This window comes from Terrapene carolina, unplaced genomic scaffold (genome assembly GCF_002925995.2).
Source record: "Terrapene carolina triunguis isolate 2854851 unplaced genomic scaffold, T_m_triunguis-2.0 Scaffold22, whole genome shotgun sequence".
Lineage (NCBI taxonomy): Eukaryota > Metazoa > Chordata > Testudines > Emydidae > Terrapene > Terrapene triunguis.
The window spans coordinates 3743556-3765578 of record NW_020664373.1 but is presented as its reverse complement, the minus strand read 5'-3'; the positions used below and the strand labels follow the sequence as shown (position 1 = coordinate 3765578).

At 42.6% G+C, this 22023-nt stretch overlaps 1 protein-coding gene across 5 annotated transcripts in view; it reads left to right on the top strand.

Annotated features, from left to right (window-relative positions):
- The first annotated feature begins 768 nt into the window (after nt 1–768).
- The window catches only part of LOC112103628 (patatin-like phospholipase domain-containing protein 4), a 42691-nt gene continuing 21436 nt past the window's right edge, over nt 769–22023 (top strand). Inside the window, exons 1-6 of one of the 5 annotated variants that reach the window (XM_024195499.3) lie at nt 769–796; nt 2929–3277; nt 4234–4351; nt 13154–13338; nt 18135–18229; nt 18413–18548. In XM_024195499.3, coding sequence (XP_024051267.1) covers nt 3119–3277; nt 4234–4351; nt 13154–13338; nt 18135–18229; nt 18413–18548 — 693 coding nt within the window. In that variant the 5' untranslated portion in view covers nt 769–796; nt 2929–3118. The other 4 variants (XM_024195498.3, XM_024195497.3, XM_024195500.2 and 1 more) reach the window with 4 other exon arrangements.

Below are 22023 nucleotides of genomic sequence, written 5' to 3'. Positions count from 1 at the left end.
TTTTGTCATTAACTGATAACAGAATTTAATTAGTTCAGAAGAATATTTTAGGGGCTGGGTTGCCTCAAGATGGTGGGGTGGAGCCAAAGAAACGTTCCTTCACATTACATTACACAGCAGAGCAATTTCAAAAAAAAAAATTGTACTGAGTGCACTGATCCAAGGCGCGTGTTGGGAGGCTGCTTCCTCTGCCCCAGACTGACTGGCCTCAAAGGGCGGAGGCAGCAGAATGACTCCACAAAGCCCAGGCAACCCGCCCTGAAGCGGGGAGAGTCACTGCCATGCCGAAGGGGGCACAAGCACCATCCCCGCTCTGCACGGGGATCCTGGGCACGCCGCCTGGCACCCAACAGACTGGCCCCCCGGCCTGAAGCAAGAAGCTTAGGGTGGCTCATTGCCGCCCCGCTCACGGACCCTCCCCTTCCTCAGTGCCCGCTGTGGCGTTTTGCTCCGGCCCGGGGGCTCCAGGGCCTCGCACGTGCTACGCCGCGCGCAGGATCCCGGCCAGTTGCCTGCTCCCTGCGCGTGTGAGGAAGGGGCGGGGGCGGCGGCGCAGAGGATTGTGCCAGGACCTCCTCTGCCGCAAAGCCCTGCGTGCCTCGTTCCAGCGCCAGCACACTGCACAGGCGCGGGGGGGAGAAGACGCGTGAGTGACATGCACATTTTCGTCCGTCCTCGCGCACCGTCCTCGTTGTGAGGTGCGCAAGCCCGAGTCGGGCGGAACTGCACAGAGCGGCGAATTGTTAATTCTGCCCCGCCCTTTATGCGTCACACGCGTGCGAGTCGAGCTCCAGAGGTGCGCGCCCTCCCAGCGGGCGGGAAGCGAGATCTCGCGAGGTTTTCGACAAGGAGAGGGCGGTGTGGGGTTAGGGGGAGTCGCTCGGTTTATTGGCGCTGAGTTTGTAGAACAATAGGCGCGTCAGCGGCGGCCGGCGCGTGCAGGGAGAAGAGGTGCGTGGGTGTGGGAGGCTCCCGAGCGCCCTTCATGGACCCAAAGTGCTGTGCCCCGCGCGGCGCTCTGACGTTGGGAGCCAGCACAGCGCGTGCCAGCACAGCCCCGCCCCCTGCATAAACACTGGGCCTCTAGGCGGATCCCAGCAGAGGCTGCTGCGGTGGCGGGGGGGCGTCCTGCCGGCCCGTCATCGAGCCCTGCCTCAGCGTGTGGGGGTGGACGGGTCCCGACTCCCCCCGCCCTACGTTTCTATGCTCACCCCCCCCCGGACCCCCGGGGGGGGGGGAGGCTGCCCCGTAGCCCGGCCGGAATCCCCCCCTGCCCTGCTGTCGCCTTGTCACAGAGCTTTGCATCTGTTCTAGCTCCCCCCAGACCGGGGTTTTCCCCCCCCCCCCCCCGGTGTGTATTACGCAGAGACGGCTTTAGGGAAAATGATGCCCTGGGCTAGCTTCTCTTTTCGTGCCCCAGGCGCCCATGGGTGCGGTGCCCCCCGTTGCCCCTGGCCACCGTGGCTCCCCATCCTCCCTAACCCCTGCCCCCACCCTCCCACTCTTGCACCCATGTGGGGAAACTGACCTGGATGCACTGAGCAGAGCTGCTGGCTCGCCTTGAACGCGGGGGAGCGAGGAGCAACATCGGGGCTTCCTGCATCCAGGTCACTTCCCCACCTGGCTGCCTGAGAGAAAGGCAGAGAGCAACAGCTCCTGATGCTCGCCTCCCAGCCCAGGTGGGGAAAGTGATCTTGAAGCATGAAGCACTTGGTGTTGCTCCTCATTCTCCCCTCACAGTCCCCTAGAAGGGTATGGAGGAACATTGCGGGGGGTGGGGGAACTGCGCACCTCAGCTCTGCTGCACTGCACTCCCTTGACCACTTGCACTTTGGGCAGCCACCCAGGTTCCCCCCTACCCCAAGGCCAGCCCTGGTATTAGGTGACACTGTATAGGCAGCTGTACAGTTTCTATCCCATACTGAGTGCAGGTGTTTGAGGCAATAAATTCCTCCAAAATTCTAAAAGACAAATGTGATTGTAAAACACAGACTACATTGGAAGGGGCACTCATGGGCAGTTGTAGTGACTTTTCCCTCCCATTTGAGCTGCATTTCATTCCCATTTGAAATTGACTACATTTCAAGCTGATAGTTTCCCTTTATGGTCATGGATTATCAGGATCCCACAGTGTTTTATTTGAAGCGGAAATCAAGGCAATCTTCCCTCATAGATTATCATTTTTTTATTTTTTGTTTTTTGACACTTAGCATTCATGAACTTCCCGACAAGGGATGTGTTTTCGGTTCTTCTGTGTAATTGTCTAGAGCTTGTATTTGTAATGATATAGCTGTGTTGGTCTCAGGCAGGGGACCATGGAGCAGGGACACAGGCCAGTGGCTGCTCTCCGCCCTGTACCCCGGAGGGTCTGTGGCATGGCGCCCAACAGCTGCCCAGGCTCCCCTGCTGGCTCCAGCTGCCACCTGGCTGAATGGGGGCAGGGGAAGAAGAGGGGCCGGGGCAGGCCCATGGTGAAAAGGGGATGGGCCAGGCTCATCCACTTTCAAAAATTGGGAGGGCCATGGCCCCCTGACACCCCCCCCCCCATTGCAGCACCCCTGGTCCCAGGATATTAGAAAGATAAAGTAGGTGAGGTAATATCTTTTATTGGACCAACTTCTGTTAATGAAAGAGACAAGGTTACACAGAGTTCTTCAGCTTGAAAGCTTGTCTCTTTCACCAACAGAAGTTGGCCCCAAAAAAGGTATTACTTCACCCACCTTGTTTTTCTAGAGCTTGTATTGTCACCGGCAAAATATGGCCCAATCCTGCAATCTAATCTGTGCAAGCAGAGTCCTTATGGATCAGTTTGCATGATATGTTACTGATTACCTTCTACATGGCTCCCATTGTAGGGTCAGGGCCTTAACATACAGCTTCCTTTTTTATCACTCAACTTGGTTTTGGCTTTCTGTGTTTTTCCACCAGGTATTTTAAATATTATTAGTGGATGATGGGACATCTCCCTTGCATAACCTTGTAATGTCCAGCAATAAACTCATCTGGTGGTGTTATAGCTACCTCGTACATTACAAGCCTGTGGCAGTAAAATGATCCTGTTCTGAGCAAATCCATTTATTGTTACACCATCTGGATTCAGGGGCTACTTTGCAGAGGAATGTGGGCCACTAAACACATGTGTAGCATCCAAAGGCAATGGCCTCCATTGAAAGAGGGTGGACTGCATGGTAGCATATTTTTTAAAACTCAGCAGTTTTGGACTGGTGTTCTGGGTTACTGCAATCAAAGAGCCACACGTGTTAAATCCACATATAATGTAAGTATCTACTTAATTTATTTTTTCTATGGTGTTATAGGTATTCATGGTGCTCTTTCAACAACAAGACCAGATCCCTTCCTCTAGAGTTTACTGTTTTAAGGTTTGATTAATTGAGGACTACTGGCATAAGGGATTACAGGTTTGGACACTAACTCAGAAAAATGACCAAACTGAGGGGTGCAGGTAGGGAAGTAACAGGATATGTGACTTGCCACATAGGTTTCTTGTTGTTCTAGCTTCCTTAAGAGAAAAATAAAACCTCGGTGTAGTTATAGTGTAGGAAAAAATAAGATGATTACTGGTGGAAGACTAGCTGAAAGAAATAAGTGTTTAGGAGAGACTGCAGGAGGGCATGGACTGAGATGATTTGATTTACTGAAGAAAGGAATTTGTGACTCATCCCCACACACACGAGGACTAAGACCAGAAAAAGAGGTAAAGGATTTGTTAAGGTAGGATAAGAGCATAATACTTGAGTATCACTATGAAAAGTATGCAAGGAGAAAAGCCTAAGGCTGTGGAAACATGACTGAAGCAGTGGACAGGATCATTTATGAAATAAAACTTAATCTTGGTGTTTGCACATCATGTTCTACACATACTGCCTGTAAGTGGCATAGTCTACTGTACCTAGTTTTAGACATCTACTTAGATTAGTTTAAACTTTGAAAGTGTAAATTATTGCATGCTGTTGTTTATTATAAATAATAGCATATAAAATGTTATATATGGTAGTGTGTTTAGACACTGTACAAATATGTAAATGACATGGAGCTTTTATTCACCTTTCTAAGGAAAACATGCCCAGCTAGTTTTAAAGAACACATCATAATTTTTCACAGTATTATTTTAAATACTTCAGAAAAAAATAAGCCGAGATTTTCCTGCAACCATTCCTTTTATTCTTTCCTTCAAAAGATTAACCTTTGATTGTCTTAATGTGGGTGTCCCAGGTACAGAATGAATGGCTGATAATGGACATGGCAACCGCTGTTGTTGCTGAGGAAGTTAAAACAGCCTATGGGAAAGGGCCCAAAGCAACATATGATGGAAGACAACTCATGATGGAAGGTATTTAATACTTTTATTCTCAGTTAAATCTCAATTATCTTGTTTTTATCATCAAGTTACTGTATAATATGGATTTAAGTATTTTGAAAAAAAAAAAAACAAAAAAAAGGAATTTTTTATTGCTAATAAAAAAGGATTTTGTATTTTTTCCACAGTGCACTAAATAATAATAATTATGGTTCACTGAAGTACAGTCTGCAATTTAAAAAATAAATTTTATTCACCCAATACACTATTGGTCCAATCAAATTGAAGTCATTCTGTATACTTTATTGGGACTTGGCTGATGATTCAGAAGAAGGTTTTTTTTTTTTTAAAAAATATGTGGAGATATATCTATCTCCTAGATCTGGAAGGGACCCCAAAAGGTCATCGAGTCCAGCCCCCTGCCTTTACTAGCAGAACCAAGTACTGATTTTGTCCCAGATCCCTAAGTGGCCCCCTGAAGGATTGAACTCACAACCCTGTGCTTGGCAAGCCAATGTGCAAACCACTGAACTATCCCTCCACCCTGGAACAGTCTACTGAATAACTAGGACACAATCTGGTATTATTTTGTAGTTCTTTAGCTTGTATGGTGGTAGCATGAGGTGACTTAGTAATGGAGTCTTTGTGTGCGCTTTGGGCTCAATCCAAAGCCCATTGAAATCAATGGAAGGACTCTCTTTGTCTTCAGTAGTTTTTGAATTAGAGCCTTTGTGTTTGATACAACTCACCCACTTGGGCTTCTGTGGTTTTGAAGATACAGCAAAGGCAGACTGTCATAAGTATTTATCCCTATCTGGTTTCTTGATGCTTATTAAATTGATAGTTATTTTACAATCCCTGGAAAGCTGCCTCAGTGTGAGTACGGATCTGTAAATACCTTGCATCTCTTCCTTTCATGCCTTTGCTTATTTTCTCAAGGTAAAGTCCAAGTTAAATTGTAAGCTTGTTTATTGAACTAGCAGTGCATCGTAGCTAGCCATCCAGTTTGCTAATGTAATATTTTAAAGCTTTTCATTTAATGCAAATATTTATCATATCTCATCTAAACTGCTTGATAGGTCTCATTCAGTATATTTTTGTTCATAAAAATGGCCCATTTGTTGGCAGTTCCTTTTTGTTAATTCTTGTTAAAATTTTTGGTGAAATAAGTTTATAGCAAGTGTTAGGCTGTGGGTTGTTGTTTTTAAAATATTTTTTACTATTATTTGTGTAACGGTATTTCCCAGAAACCCAACAGAGATAGAGGTCCCATTGTGTTTGCTGCTGTACATACACATAGTAAGAGACAGCCCTGCCCTCAGATTTTTAGAGTGTAAGGTTACAGTCCTGCAGTACATGCAGACTCAATGAGTGAGCAAACATCCTTCATCCACCCTCATGTATTACATTGCAGGATCAGGGCCTAAATAGACAAGACAGATTAAGAGAAGAAATACCAACTATATAGAAATTGATTTTTCTTTGGCTCTTAAAATAATTAAAATACATTTTCAGTTCAAATGAGTTTGTACACATAAGTAGATGCATCTTCACTACTGGTTCCACTTCATTCAGGGTCTCTGCAAGTCTTTAAACAACAGTTCTATAGAATGCTTAAGAAGGCTCCTGTGGCAGTAGGAGTTCAAGCAGTTCCTTTATGTCGCTGACATTGGACTCTCTTGTCTGCTTGACAGCCTTTTATTTGCAGCACTGGAATTTTGAACTAGTGACCACCTTTATTGGTCAGTGGTCCAGTGTAATCAGCAAACAGGCCAGGTAAAATTGTTGCTGTTTTTATAAAGGAAGTTTTAAATGGTTGTGGGGGAGGGGGGTTGTAGGGGAAGGGTTAGTTCTAAATTTGAATAGGTTTGATACATAGATGTTTTGGGGCAGAGGGAAGGGGACAGAGCTTTAAAAAACAAAGGCTCTTAGGCTTGGTCTACACTTACCCCCCAATTCGAACTAAGGTACGCAACTTCAGCTACGTGAATAACGTAGCTGAAGTTCGAAGTACCTTAGTTCGAACTTACCTCGGTCCACACGCGGCAGGCAGGCTCCCCCGTCGATGCCGCGGTACTCCTCTCGTCTAGCTGGAGTACCGCAGTCGACGGCGATCACTTCCTGGTTCGACTTATCGCGTCCAGACAAGACGCGATAAGTCGAACCCAGAACTTCGATTCCCAGCCGCCGAACTAGCGGCTGGGTGTAGACATACCCTTAGTCATGAGTGTTTTTCATTTTAACTACTCCAGTGCTACAGATTTATAAATACCTTATGTTTTTTGGCTCTCTTCTACCCAGAGCTGTACCCTAGGGACCCTGTTATAGCACACTGTAGAATTCTCTATGCCCTTCCCCACCTGTTCAGAATGTCAGATTTGCCATTGCCTAGGGACCCTTTCTCATTAGCTAAGTTGATGCAAAGGAGCTGGTATACTGGGGTAAGCCTGTCCCAAAAAATATCCCTTGTACAGAAGCCTCCTGCTTCAAGGCATAGAGTTTGCTCTGTCTGCTCTGTTCTTGCTTCACAGAAGATGCAGGAAGGATTTCGATGCATGAGACATGGGTGAGCCAGAGGTGGGAGGGATTGATTTGAGAGTGGTAGGGTGTGTGGCCTAGGCAAGCTTGTCTCCTTGCCTTTGCAATGGCCCATAGGCATTCTTTATAACAGGGGCACCAGTTAGGGCAGCCCTCGGGATTGCCCTAGTTTGTGCCATGTGGCAAACCAGCCCCTAGAAGTCTCTGGGCGGGGGAGGTGGAGCTGTCTTCCCTTTATGCCCGCAACAGCACTAAGGCCTTATCTATACTACCACTTTACAGCGCTGAAACTTTCTCCCTCAGGGGTGTGAAAAAAACACACCCCTACACGCTGCAAGTTTCAGTGCTGGAAAGTGGCAGTGTAGACCAGGGGTTGGCAACTTTTCAGAAGTGGTGTGCCAAGTCTTCATTTATTCATTCTAATTTAAAGTTTTGCGTGCAAGTAATACATTTTAACGTTTTTAGAACGTCTTTTTCTATAAGTCTATAATATATAACTAAACTATTGTTGTATGTAAAGTAAATAAGTTTTTTAAATGTTGAAGAAGCTTCATTTAAAATTAAATTAAACTGCAGAGCCCCCGGACCAGTGGCCAGGAGCCGGGCAGTGTGAGTGCCACTGAAAATCAGCTCACGTGCTGCCTTCTGCACGCGTGCCATAGGTTGCCTACCCTGGTTTAGACAGTGCACCAGCGCTGGGAGCTACTCCCCTCGTGGGGGTGTTTTTTTTTTTTTTTTACAGCGCTGGGAGAAAGCGCTGTAAAAAAACTACAGAGCCAAGTTAAAGCACTGTCACGGCAGCACTTTAACGTTGCTAGTGAAGACATACCCTAAGATGAATCTGAACTTAAGTCATGTTTACTTGTTTCTGCATCCCTTAAATGCACAGTTATGTTCTCTTTGAAAACATTGGCAAGCAACAACTATCTGATGTTCCCAGATACAACAGTTAATGCCAAATTCAATGTAAATTAAACAGGAGAGGTATTTATTAATTTACAGACTAAAGAGAAAACAAAAATGTTCGGTGAAATGTAAATACTTTATCTTGGAAACTAAAATAAGGTTCTGAAAGTTGCCACTAAAGTTATGGAGAAATGTAGAGGAAAACAGACTCTCCCAATGAGCTCCATAACAGACCACAGCTTTTGGTTTTAGTTAGTCTGTATCATTCTTTATATCTCTTTTTCTACATCCTTGCACTTCAAAAAGCATTGACGTCACCATTTCAGTACACACTAGGCTTAGATTATCTCTTACATATGTAGTTATTACCAAAAAAAGCTGCTCTGATTTCAGAACAAATCTTAATTTTGTTCTCTCCTTGTTACATTTTCTTCTTAAAATACACTTTCTATAGCATTTATTTTGTCTTTGTATTGTCTCAGCAATTCTACATAAAATATTCATATATATTCTCCTGTTATTTTTCTCACATATCACTTAATTTGCTTGTTATACAGCTAATTGGTTTACAGTATATCTCATCTTTCTTGAAATAGACATCTATTATTTTGTAAATTACAGCTTCACACTGGTGCTTTGTGCCATAGAGAATAAAGTTCTGTGAATTAAATATGACAGTTATAAATAAGTTAGTTCTACATAGGGAAAAATAGAGATTAAACATATTAAACATTATCACACATTCTTCTTGATTTCTTCCTGTCATTAAAATCAGAACCAGTAGACAAACAGGGTGCAATCCTGGCGCCAAAGTCAATTTGAATTTTGCCATTAACTTCAGTGGATCCAGGATTTCACCTTTGGTTTCCAGATAGGAAATGAGAACAATCAGAGTAATTACATTGAATTTTTTTCGGGGGGGGGGGCCCTCAGGGGATTTTTGGTAATATTGCTGTGTGTCGTTAAATAGCTGCTCCCTCCTGCCAGGGAGGAGGCATCTATCTGTACAGCAGTAGTCATTGCGGATTAAGTGATACTTCTATATATTCCCCCACAAAAAAATTAGAGACGAGGTAGGAAGTGTTTTTTCAGTGAATTCCAATTAACAACATCTAAACGATACACTTTTTTTTTTTTAAAGAAAGTCTTTCACTTTCAACAGAAAATCTCCCATACGTTAATGATTCATTTCTGTGTTACCTGATGGATGGATGGAAGAGGTTCAGCATAGAAGTTTAAACAAAGTACAGACTTCAGTGTATAAAATGTATCAAATTGTTTCTTGATAGTGTATTGATGCTTTTTCATAGACTTTCAGCAAGAGCTTTTTAGGTATTTTTAAACCTGTATACAGAGAGGAAATCTTTCTCCTCTTCAAGCTTTTAATCCATACTAAATGAAGGAAGCATAAAGGATTTAACCTTCTGTTAGGGGCTTCTCTTTCAAAATGCTCTATTCTTCTGGTCATTCATCACATCACCATATGAAGCCACCTAAACCTGTACTGTACACATAGGATGTTTTAGAGGCATGCAAACTAAATTTGGGAAAACAAGGAGTCTTAATGCCTAGAGAATTCAAATATTCCTTCAGGTAATGAGGATCAAACAAATCTGTCCATAGTGACTGTGTAACTGTGACACGGCACCCCATATTCTTTATAGTGATATTATTATATAATTATGACATAGTTATGATGTATTTTATGCAAGATAAGTCATGTGAGGTGTCATTGGAAAGGTTATGATCTGCTGAATATGATTATCCTATTTGTATGCATGTATCATTTTTGTATCTGAAGTTAGGAATCTGTATTACAAAAGTGTTTATACCTGGGGAACGCTTACTAGGCTAGAGGTTCTCAGTCTAGATGGCCCATTCAGGTTAATGAGCCATTAGGAGAAGACAGTAGGCCTTAGAAGAAGCTTATCTCCCAAGTGGGGGCCTTTCTGAGGACACTACAAACAGCCTCCGAGTGATGGCTGCAGTGACACTATAGGGACATGTGACCAGGTCCCCTGGTACTGGTCTGAATCTTGGGATATCAGTGTTTTTCCACTGACTGGTGTGGGAACCAAGCTTTGAAACAAAGGGTTCCCACCATATGCAAAAGCTATATAAGGCAGGGGAGTGACATCATCGTGGTTCTTCACTGACTCCCCACCCAGAGTGACTCCTGGAAACACCTGAGGAACAAAGACTGAACTGGGGGAAGTGCTGGACCCAGGCTAAAGGGATTTTTAGCCTGTGAATGAGACACCTGGGGATTCCAAGCTGTAAGCTAGTGCAGCTTTCCCCTTAAGAAACTGCAGCCTGCTTGTATCATCACTTAGGGTGAGAATTTGCTATTCATATCTGATCTATGTAGTATATTAAGCTTAATTTGCATGTTTTGTTTATTTGCTAGGTAATCTGCTTTGATCAGTTTGTGATCCCTTTAAACACTTAAAATCTGTCTTTTGTAGTTAATAAACTTGTTTTTGCTTTATCTAAAACCAGTGTGTGGGAGTCATAACTGGGGCAGAAAACTGTTGTGTATTCCTCTCCACACTGAGGGAGGGGATGAATTTCATGAGCTTATGCTGTACAGTTCCCTGTGCAGCGTAAGACGGTATTATTTTGGGTTTACGCTCCAGAGGGGGGGTGTGCCTGAGTAGCTCGGAAGTTCCCTAGCTGGAGCTTTCCCATGCAGGGGCTGGACACAGCATCTGCGTGTAACTGCAGCTGGGTGTGTACCTACCTGTATGTGTGCTGGTGAAAGTGCAGGCTGGTCACAGCAGCACAGTATAAAGGGAGCCTAGGCTGGTGGGTTGGGGGGCTCAGTGGTACCCCAGTTCCAGGTGGCACCCCGGGGGGAATCCATCACAGTAACCTTATGTGAACATATGTGTGAGACCTTATTATTGTAGTAACATTGGCATGCCTTGGCAACCTCAGCTAAATTTACCTTTAAAATACAATCTATTCAAAGAGAATTAATTTTATAGCTTTTATTTTTGCATGATTTACAAGTCCAGTCCAAAACACACAGAAGAAGTTGCATGAAATAAGTGGATTATATAGAGAAAAAATAAGCTAATTAATTACTGGGTTTTGGTAGTGCAAAGAGGAAGATAATTTACAAAGGAAATTTAAAGATATAGTTAGAGTAACAAATCTGTTCTCATTAGGCATTCATCTAGACCTTTGTGTTTTAGAGCTAATGGTATCTTGAGGCTGAGCGAGTAACTCGAACAATATGGTCTAGCTTTGTTCTCCATCCCCTTTTAACACTCATTTCCTAACCCTTTGCTGAAGGTCTGAGATCATAAGGGTTAGGCTTCTGTTACATACTTAGCTTATTTTTTTATTGCTTATTTTAACTATCTTCTATACAGTATATGGCTTTTATGATCAGCAATAGCAGAATCTTGCAAGTTTCTGGAGGTATGTAAGAAGTTAGATCTTTAGGGTTTTGTCTACTCGAGATAACTTTAGGGATTTTTTTTTTCTCTAGTATTGCCACAGGTTCAGTTGAGCCCATGGTAACACTGGAGGAAATTTTGTTTTTAAAATTCCCTTGTATAAGCACAGCTTTGAATTTAAGGGATCTAATGACATTGCTTTGGACACTTGTCCTCCCTAAACCTGAGAGTAGGCTCAATCCTGTAAGAGATTTCAGATTCCTTTAAAAACAATGAGGAGTCTGGTGGCACCTTAAAGACTAACAGATTTATTTGGGCATAAGCTTTCATGGTAAAAAAACCACTTCTTCAGATGCATCATGGGCTTTTTACCCACGAAAGCTTATGCCCAAATAAATCTGTTAGTCTTTAAGGTGCCACCAGACTCCTTGTTGTTTTTGTAGATACAGACTAACATGGCTACCCCTCTGATACTCAAGATTCCTTTGTTACACGTTGGGCAATTGAGCTCTAGTTAACTCCATGTTTAATATTAAGTGCACTAGATGCCATGCTAAGCCATTTTTCCTTAAGGTAGGCAAATGCCCCCAGCCTGTAAACGCTTGTGTACTTGCTTAACTTCACTGCTGTGAGTAGTCCCATTGAAATCCATGAGCAGCCAAGTATGTAACCTCCTTTCTCCCAATTCCATGTGACATTCTAAATCTTATAAGAAATATAAATGAATATAAGGCACCCTGCCTCTCATACCTCTACCACTATTTCTGCAAAAATCCAAGGTAATATATCTGGGCACAACAGGGAAGTTAAAAATTAAACTTCAGCTTAATTTTCCCTTTTTACATTTTGTTAGTTTAAATTAGACCAGGATCGGCAACCTTTTGCACACGGCCCGTCAGGGAAATACGCTGGCGGGCCCGAACAATTTGTTTACCTGCAGGATCCACAGGTTTGGCTGATCACAGCTCCCACTGGCCACGGTTCACTGTCCCAGGCCAATGGGGGCTGCAGGAAGTGGCGTGGGCTAAGGGTGTGCTGACTGCCACTTCCCACAGCCTCCATTGGCCTGGAACAGCGAACCGCGGCCAGTGGGAGCTGCGATCGGCTGAACCTGTGGACTGTGCAGGTAAACAAACCGTTTCGGCCCGCCAGCGGATTTCCCTGACGGGCCACGTGCCAAAGGTTGCCGATCCCTGAATTAGACCCTTAGCTCCTTTAAAGTGCTTGTGGTGGGTTTTGTTTTATTTTTATATAACTATAGTTTGTCTCTCTTTTGTGTCTTCTTACGACTGCAACTATAACGTGTTTTCCTTTCTCTAAATAAGAAATGCCTTTTACATAAATTTGTCTCTGCATTATTAGATGCTGATGGTAGCATTTCTAAAGTAAATTAATTCCAATAATGAAAGGGGAAAAGTGTTTTTCCAAGAGGACTATTTTAGAGTCAGTACTGTACATTTAAAGTGAATATGATGACCAGATGTAATTATCTACAATTCTGAACAATTTTAACCATCTCAGCCAGCAGCAAAATGAGTTTAAACTGTACCAATCCATCAAACAGTTCTGGAAAATGACTAGAATCATTGATTATTTTTTTAAGTTGTTTTACTAGGTCTCCAGATATGGGAAAACATATCTACTCAATATACAGTGTTAAACTTTTTAATTTAACAGAGGAACACAACATTTATAAAAACACTTTATTAATATTTTATTGTGGATAAAAATAATTTTCCACTTGGAACAATGGAAATGGAGCAGTATTTGACTAAGCAGCATTTTGAATACAATTGCCCTGAAGTTCAAAGATGCTGTGCACCTACAAGCTCCTATTGAATTAATTGGGGGTTGAAGATGCTCATCTCCTTTGAAAACAAGCCAGCTGTTTTTAGATATTGTGCTTGTGTGTGTTATATAGCAAAAAATAAATTTGTTAAAGCATTTAACTGATCCATCTCCTGATGGCAAAATTTTGTTTCCACAGCAAAAATGAAACATCTCAACCTGTCATTTGCAGCTTGTGGGTTTCTGGGTATATACCACTTGGGGGCAGCATCTGCTCTTTGCAGACATGGTAAGAAGTTACTGAAGGTTGTGAAGGCTTTTGCAGGAGCTTCTGCAGGATCATTGGTTGCCACAGTTCTGTTAACAATGCCAGAAAACATAGAGGTAATTGAAAAGTAACTAATTCATTTAGAATGTAGTGATTTTTTAAGAAAAAACTTGAATTCCTAAAGTAAGGTTTTTAGGGTGGCACTATTTTTATTTGGTGACAGGTTTTGTTTTGTTTTAGTTCTTGTCTAGAAGCAGAGCTCACAACTCTTTGCTTTCCCTAACAAAGAGCGTGTGTGTATATTCCTCATACCGTTTTTAAAAACACTTAACAACTAATGAAGTATGTGCTCAATTTACATCATAAGATTATATTTAGGCTGTATAATTTTGAAGTCATATAAGGATGAAGATTTGTTGAAATATGTAAAGTCATACATACACTATTTGTATTCTTGTAGTTTAGGACAGCAGTTCTCAACCAAGGATCTGCAGCCTCCTGGGGGTCCATGAGCCAGTTTTAGGGGGTCCGTGAGCCCCAAGCCCTGGTGCCCTGTGGAGCAGAAGACCCGAGCCCATGGGCAGATGTGGAGGGGAGTTCAGGGGTGCGTTGACCCCCAAACTGCAGTGCCTTACCCGGAGCAGGGCAGTCCCGGTGGCAGCTCCACACACCCCTTTTCCCCACCTCCCGAAGCCTCGCCTTCTGGCCAGGTCGGTGGTCGGAAGCTGGAGCTGGGCAGTGTGGGGTGGCTGCTGCTCTGACAGGTTTCATGGAGGGGGCAGTGTAGCGCTCCCTCATCTCCTCCTCTTGGGGCCCAGGGCTGTGGCTGCTCCTCAGCTCCCAGCCCCTTTTGACTGCTTGCGCAACCAGTAAGAGCCGCCCGGACGTGGGGACCTGGTTCCGCAGAGTCTTCAGGGAGCAGTGACCATGTGGGGGGGGTCTCCTGGCAGAGCCCCTAGCTACCCCTCTCCCTGAACCCTGAGCTCCGCCCCCCACCTATACACAGCCCCTAGGATCCCTCTTCCTGCACCCTGAGTGGTTTTCAAACTTTTTGAGCTGAACCCGTCACCCTTTGAGTTATAATTTTTGGTTGCGCCTCCCCCAACCCAGACAAGCTGGGTGATCTGCTGAGGTTAGTCGGGGGGGGGGAGGTGGCGCTCCCTTTCCGAGCCCCACTGTGCGGAGCTGGCCCGAGCCCTGCCGGCCCTACCCCACCCCTACCCCAAATAGAAGTCAAACTACACCTATGCCCGTGCTCCCTGCCCAGGGGCTGGAGCCCTGATGCCCTTCAGGGCAGAAGCCCAGAGGGGGGCCACCCAGCGCCTGAAACCGAGAGCCCCCAATCCTCACCACCACCACCCGGGCTCTGGAGTTTTTATAGCATGTTGGAGTGGGAGAGGGAGGCTCAGAAAGAAAAAGGTTGAGAACCCCGGGTTTAGGAGACAGTATGAGGGAAGTGATGAATGAGATTTGTGCTGGTGATATGCTTAATTTATTAAAGTTTGCTGTAGAGAGGTAATCAGTTTCTGTTCTAGGCTGGTAGTTACAGCCAACTGCTGACACTGTTCAGTAAACATGCCTGCTGTCCTTGTAAGGAAGGAGATATAAGGAACAGACAGGTGCTTTCTTACTTGACTGATATTAACACACACAGTTATAGGCTTTGATTCTCTATTTTGTCCAAGATCTGATTGGGTGAAGCAAAGGGTGGAGAAGTGGTGGGGTCTTTGCAGGAAGCCAGTTATTGCTTTCTGAATCAGGGTCATGTGGCCTTGCACAATTTGGGGCTGTCCCTGTATGCCAATGGAGGATGATGCATAGCAGAGCTCTGCTCTGCCATTCCCCTTACCTGTCCCACCCAGGCTTTAACCCCCCCAACCCCCAAATACTCCCTCCTCCTTAGGCTGGAAGTAGGGAGGGAGACAGGTAGTGAAGCAGCAGAGCTGTCTGGTGGAGAGTTCTCTGCAACAGCAGTTCTCCACTGCTACCTCGGCTGGTTGAAGGCCACTTTGCACTTCTTATGGAGCCAATGTCAGCTAATCCAGGCCAGCGTAGGTGTTTAACTACTGTGTAGACATACCTAAAAGGGTTTAGTTTTCAGTACACATAACTTCCAACAAAGTATTTTGCCTCTCTTACTTCTTTGTGAAATGACTGAATACAGCATTGAAGAAGACCAAACCTTGCTAAACATTGAAATATTGAACATTTAATATCAATGTGTTAGGCAATGATAAAACATCAATTTTGATATTATCAGGAAAATATTATTTGAGGGATCAGATGGAAAATAAACTCTGTGTCACAATCTCTTGGTTTTCCCATTTTGTCACCTCCTTTTGGGCCTGAACAAGGGCTGTTTGTCTGAAGCTCTAGTCAGCAAAGGGGTATGGCATTGGCAGACTACAGAAATCAGATAGATGAAATAGTAAAATTGATATCTTCCTCCTTCTTAAAGAGGGTTTCCTGTCTTTTATTAATAAGGTGCACAGGCTAGGGGTCCTGTTGAATTGAGACTGAAAAAGTTGCTCACCAAGGGCTAGTGGAAAACTAGGATGCATAAATTGGCTGAGATTAGCTAGGTCCATTTCTCTCTTCTGTAGACTGGAACTTAAAATTCTATTGCTCTGTTCACTTCTTCCTTCTGGCCTCTTTCCTTTGACTGGTATCAATTTCAGCTATCTCACACACCCTGCCTCCAGCCTTTTTTCTCTTTATCCAGTGGGCAGAATAGTGGATACACTTACTTGCCCAGATAGCATTTCTGCTTATACTGGGCTTCTGGGCAATAGTGTTTAAATAGCCTGGCCCTTTTTATAGGTTAAAATGTAGGAAAAGTTTTGGTTTTGCTCTTTTATTGGAGTAAAGCACATATTACATTGTCTGATTTTAATGAAATTTTACATGTATGAAATCGTATGAACTAGAGAACACTATTTGAGCTCTCTAGCCTTTCTTTACATTTTTTAAATTAACTTTTTCATCATTCTGTTTCTGTTGCACTAATGAAAGTTATGTGAGCTCTCCAGTGGACAAAATAATACAATAGAACCTCAGAGTTATGAACAGACCAGTCAACCACACACCTCATTTGGAATCAGAAGTAAGCAATCAGGCAGCAGCAGAGACAAAAAAAAATAAGGCAAATACAGTACAGTACTGTGTTAAACATAAACTACTAAAAAATAAAGGGAAAGGAGCATTTTTCTTTTGCATAGTAAAGTTTCAAAGCTGTATTAAGTTGTAAAGTTTTGAAAGAACAACCATAACATTTTGTTCAGAATTACAAACATTTCAGAGTTACGAGCAACCTCCATTCCTGAGATGTTCATAACTCTGAGGTTCTATTGTATCTCTTAATTCCCATGAATGTTACCCAAAGACAGTTCAGTCTTGTGGATAGAATGTGTTTCATTCAAATGTTGTACTTCTATTGAAATTTCTATTCAACTTTTCTGTCACTAATTATATATTCTTACCATTAGCAAAAAAAATTCCATCTGAGCCAAAACATGAACAAAGAATGTTACAAAGAACATTCCAACATAGATATATTTGATATCCATAAAAGCAGCTTTGTTAGAAAAGTTAGGTTTTTTTTCAAATATGGCTGTTAGACAAATCATAATTAGGACTCTCTCCCACCCCTGATTTCAGAGCTCTCGTGTGGGTTTCTGAATCTGAGGAGAGAGTCTAAAAGTGAGGTGAGCTGTAATTAGTGCTTGGTAAATAATGGATTTTTTCAGTTTGCTGTAAAATTAAAAAATTAAAATAAAAAAAGTTTTGTTTTGCGTTGAACTGAAAATGTTTTTTGAAAACTTCCTGCAAATCAAAACATTTCAGGAATGTCAAAACAAAACATTTCAACCCAAAAACTTTTATTTTGACTTTCAGGCATTTTGATTAAAACAAAGGAAAGGAGGACTAGATTCACAACATGGGTAGTGAAGAAGTGGTGGCTCAGCTCCCTTGTAAGCTTTAGTCCAGTGATTAGATCACTCACTTGGGATGTGTGAGGTGCCGAATATGATATTCAAAAGTGCCTAAGCAGGTTAGGCACTTAACTTCCATTAGTTTCTTCATCTTTAGGCATATCAATACTATGTCACTTTTGAAAATGGAACTTAGGCTCCTAAGTCACACTGATGCTTTTAAATATTTTAACGAATATCTCATTTCCATAACTTTGAGTAGTCATAAAAGGGAGATGTTCTTTTTGATGGCAAAAGTGAATAATTCTTATTATGAATAGATCCTTTCATACAAAACAATAGCCTATAATACTGAATTCACATAGTGTGTCCACACTTATTCACTTGAAATGAACAGGTGATTTGGAATTGGTAATGCTCTATAGAGCCCAATTTATGTCAGTAGTTCCTATCTGATATCTGTTTGACCTATGAGAAATAAGTTGGTCTCTGACATGTTAAAGTGAAGATTTGTTTCTAGTACAAATATATCACAGTTAGCATTAATTCACACACATGTTGCCAATCTATACAGAGAACCTGAGTAGGGAGACTAAATTTTCCTCTGTCACTTAGGTGGATTGCTTAGGTGGGCCAGATTTAAGACACAAGCGAGGTATGGGGAAGTTTTACTGCTGCCAATGGTATATATCTCTTCTGTGGATAGGATGCCTTCTGTTTTCAGGGCTGTCAATCTTTACCTTTTCCAAGCACTGATTTTATAACATGTAACCAAAACAAACAAACAACAAAAATCCCTGTGACCGGATATCTCCAAATGGTTGATCCAAGTCTTTATTTTTAGTTTATTTATTTATTGCAACAAATTCAGTATTTCATCATGCAGGAAGCTATTAACCAAAGAACTCTAAACTATTTATAGACCACTCTAATGTTTTAATAACTACAGAACCTTTCATACCAAGCATTTTAATTTTCAGGAATGCGAGGAGTTTACCTATAAGTTTGCAGAGGAAATTAGAAAACTGTACTTTGGTGCAGTGACACCAGGTTATGATTTCATGACAAGACTTAGGTACGTATCTTAATGTACTTTTCTAAGTTCAGTTCTATATAAAACTCAAAATTAGTGAAAATAGTGAGAAAGTATAGAAGGCTATTTGTACAATGGAAAGCTCAGCTTTCTTCTGCTTCTGAAATATTTATAAGCTGTTCAGTAATTAATGGTGAATAATGTTAATCATTTTCTTTATTATAGGGCAGGTATAGAGTCTTTTCTTCCTTCTAATGCTCATGAGATAGCAGAGAATCGTCTCTATGTATCAATCACCAACACTAAAAATGGAAAAAATTATTTGGTTTCAAATTTTGCCTCCAGGGAGGACCTCATTAAGGTAACAAAGTTGCATATCACTTCTGTAAATGAAACTGCATGCCTGTCTCCCAAGGTCTGTGACATGTTTTTTTTTTTTAATTAATTGGATTAAATCCTGTTTCTTTTACTCATTTGAGTAATCTCACTGACTTCAGTGGGACTGCCCACATAACCAAGGCAAGCAAAAATATAGTGGCACAGCAGCACCACTATAATTAAGGTTGTGTCACAACTTCTGTTTAAAGGTCAATGTTTTTAAGTCTTCTAAAATCAACATGCTTAATCAGATTCCTTTCAAATGTGTTGTGCCTCATGATGGTGCAGTTACCCAAATTTGGGCTAGGAGTTCCAGAGATACAAACCCTGAAAAAAACTAGCCGTTTTTCAAAAAGTTTCTAGGTAGTGTGTTTTTGTACAGAGCAGGAGCTCAAACTATTGATGTGATGCAGATCAGATGGTCTCAGTCTGTTGAGTTTTACCCAAAGTTGTGCATAACGCCCACTTAATCTTTGTGAGACCCAAACTGAGAACAGTATTTAAGAAAACGTACATTATTTACAGAGTGCATGCAGCAATACAGAAAAATACCTACAAGATTTACATTCCTGCCATTTACTCTAGTACATAAGAATGGTCATATTGGGTCAGACTAATGGTTCATCTAACACAGTATCCAGTCTCTGTCAGTGGCCAGTGCCAGATGCTTCAGAGGGAATGAACAGAACAGAGCAATTTATCAAGTGATCCATCTCCTGTCATCCATTGCTATCTTCTGGCAGTCAGAGGTTAAGGGACACCCAGAACATGGGGTTGCATCCCTGCACATCTTGGCTAATAGCCATTGAGGGACGTATTCTCCATGAACTCAGCTAATTCTTTTTTGAACCCAGTTATAGTTTTGGCCTTCACAACAACCCATGGCAATGACTTGCATAGGTTGACTGTGCATTATGGGAACAAGTTTGTTTTAAACCTGCTGCCTTTTGGTTTCATCAGGTGACCCCTAGTTTGTGTTATGTGAAGGCATAAATAATACTTCCCTATTCACTGCCTTCATACCATTCATGATTTTATACACATCAATTATATCACTCCTTAGTCTTCTTTTTTCTAAGCTGAACAGTCACAGTCTTTTTAATCTCTCCTTGTATGGAACTGCTCCATATCCCTAATGATTACTGTTTCCCTTCTCTGTACTTTTTCAAATTTTAATATATCTTTTTTGAGATGGGACAACCAGAATTGCACTCATTATTTAGGTGTGGGCATACCATGGATTTTTATAGTGGCATTATGATATTTTCTGTTTTATTATTTATCACTTTCTAGTGGTTCCTAACAAGTTTAGCTTTTTTGACTAGTTCTGCACATTGAGCGGGTGTTTTCAGAGAACTATTCACAATGACCGACAAGATCTTTCTTGAGTAGTAACAGCTAATTTAGAGCCGATCATTTTGTATGTATAGTTGGGATTATTTTTTGCAATGTGCAGTACTTTTCACTTATCAACAATGTAAGTGCTTTAAAATCTGATTGGTTACTCAGGTTGCTTTGAAATTTGGTGTGTGTCATGGGGATGCAGGATAACGTTGTGATCCAAATTTGGGGTCATTTGACTGAGTGGTTCCTGAGTGACAGAAACCCTCTGTCATGGGGTGAATGTACCTCATACTGGCCCAGCAACCACAGTGTTAATACAGGCACTGCTAGCCGCTGCTGATTGGAAGCCTCGAAGCAGCTGGGGGGATAAAAGGGCTGGGAAGCAGAGTGGCAGGGCAGTTACCAGAGAAGTGAGCAGGCTGGAGAAAAAAGCTCCTGCCAGCAAACTACTAAAGAGCTTTCCAGGAGGGGATGAACTGATCGACAGGGTGGAGAGCCTGCAAAGAACCAGGGAAAGGTAGGAAAAAGATCAGGGCATTGTCAGAGTCGAAGAACCCTGATTTTGTTTACCTGACTTGAAGGCCCTGAGCTGGAACCCAGTGGAGTGGGTGGGCATGGGTTCCCATACCAACCCCCTGGCGGACTTGGAACTCAAGAAAAGCTTGTCAGACTCCTGGGCACCAGGACTGGACTGTCAGTCCCATGCTAGGTAAGCTCTAGGTCTGTGCTGTACTTGGCCAGAGAGGCACTGTTGCACTCATGCACCATCCCATACCCCACTTTCCCCAAAATAAAAAAAATTGGTTTCTTTCTGCTGCCTTGTACTGTTAAACTGAGAGATACCAATGACTGGAGGAATCACAGCCCTTGTGGAGATAGATGGCTGTGAGATTATTCTTTAATTAATACATTTAAGGATGAGCTACTCACAAGCCTCCACTAAGATAAAAGGAGTTTTGGACTGAGTGGCTGGAGGTTGACCAGCCTGTTTATTATTCTGCTGTGTTCATAATAAACCTCCCCATAAAATAAAAACATGCTATATTTTAACAGAAACAACTGGTCACAAACAACATGAGTTATTAAATCTTTACTGCACAGAAACATCAGTGGGTGTTCACTAACTGCAATGGCACTGGCACATTCCCTTGAACTACCCAGCCATGCATGAAGTGGCTTCATAGAAACCTTGTGATTAGCTCATACTTAAATTTGTTAATTTGAGTCATGGGTGGCAATTTTATTGTGAGTAATCAAAGTATCTGGGGGGGGGGGGAAATAGACATGTGATTGCTTCCTGGAATGGGAGGAGAGGAGTATTAGGGAGCAGAGGAGTGGGTAAATAAGGTGTCAGAGGGTTTGGGGGCTGCAGTGAGTAAAGTTTTACCCATGGTACTGTATGGCACCCACTAAGTTTCTGAGGGACCCCAGGGAGTGATGTGTAAGAACAAGTTCACTTCTTTGCCTGTGCAGTCTGGTAGGATTACAGTGCATAAGCACCAATAAAGAAGAAAAAGCATTAGAGGTTTCTGTGAAGCCACTTCATGCATGCCTAGGTAGTTCAAGGGAATGTGCCAATGCCATTGGTGTTAGTGAACATCCACTGATGTTTCTGTGTAGTAAAGATTTAATAACTCATGTTGTTAGCATCAGGTCTAACCAAAATTTTTGTTACATCAAGTGGAGAGGAACCAGGTACAGAGGACTTTGTGGTAGGAGGACAGAAGAGGGATTGCTGCTGTTGAGGAAGCGGGGAAATGAGGACATGTAGGCAAGCCTTGGATTGTCTATGTTACTAGTTTCTGAGAATGGGGGGGAAGGGAGGGGAAGTGGCTACTTCTTGATCTCAGCGCAGATTTATGTGGTGTTTCCAAACAGGATGGAAGTTTCAAACTGACTGAGTAGATACCTTGACTCCTGAGGGAAAATGAATTTGTGCGCTGCCAGGTTCGCCAACATGTGGATTCTGGTAGATTCCTGGATCACAAGGTTACTGAAGTTTGCAGGAGAGCAAGGAGTAAACCATGACATGGGAATTGCTGACTATGGGCTGATTGGAGTGGAGAGAGGTGGCCTATGTTGGCATCATGTTTTGCCCACTCTGGAGCATCTAA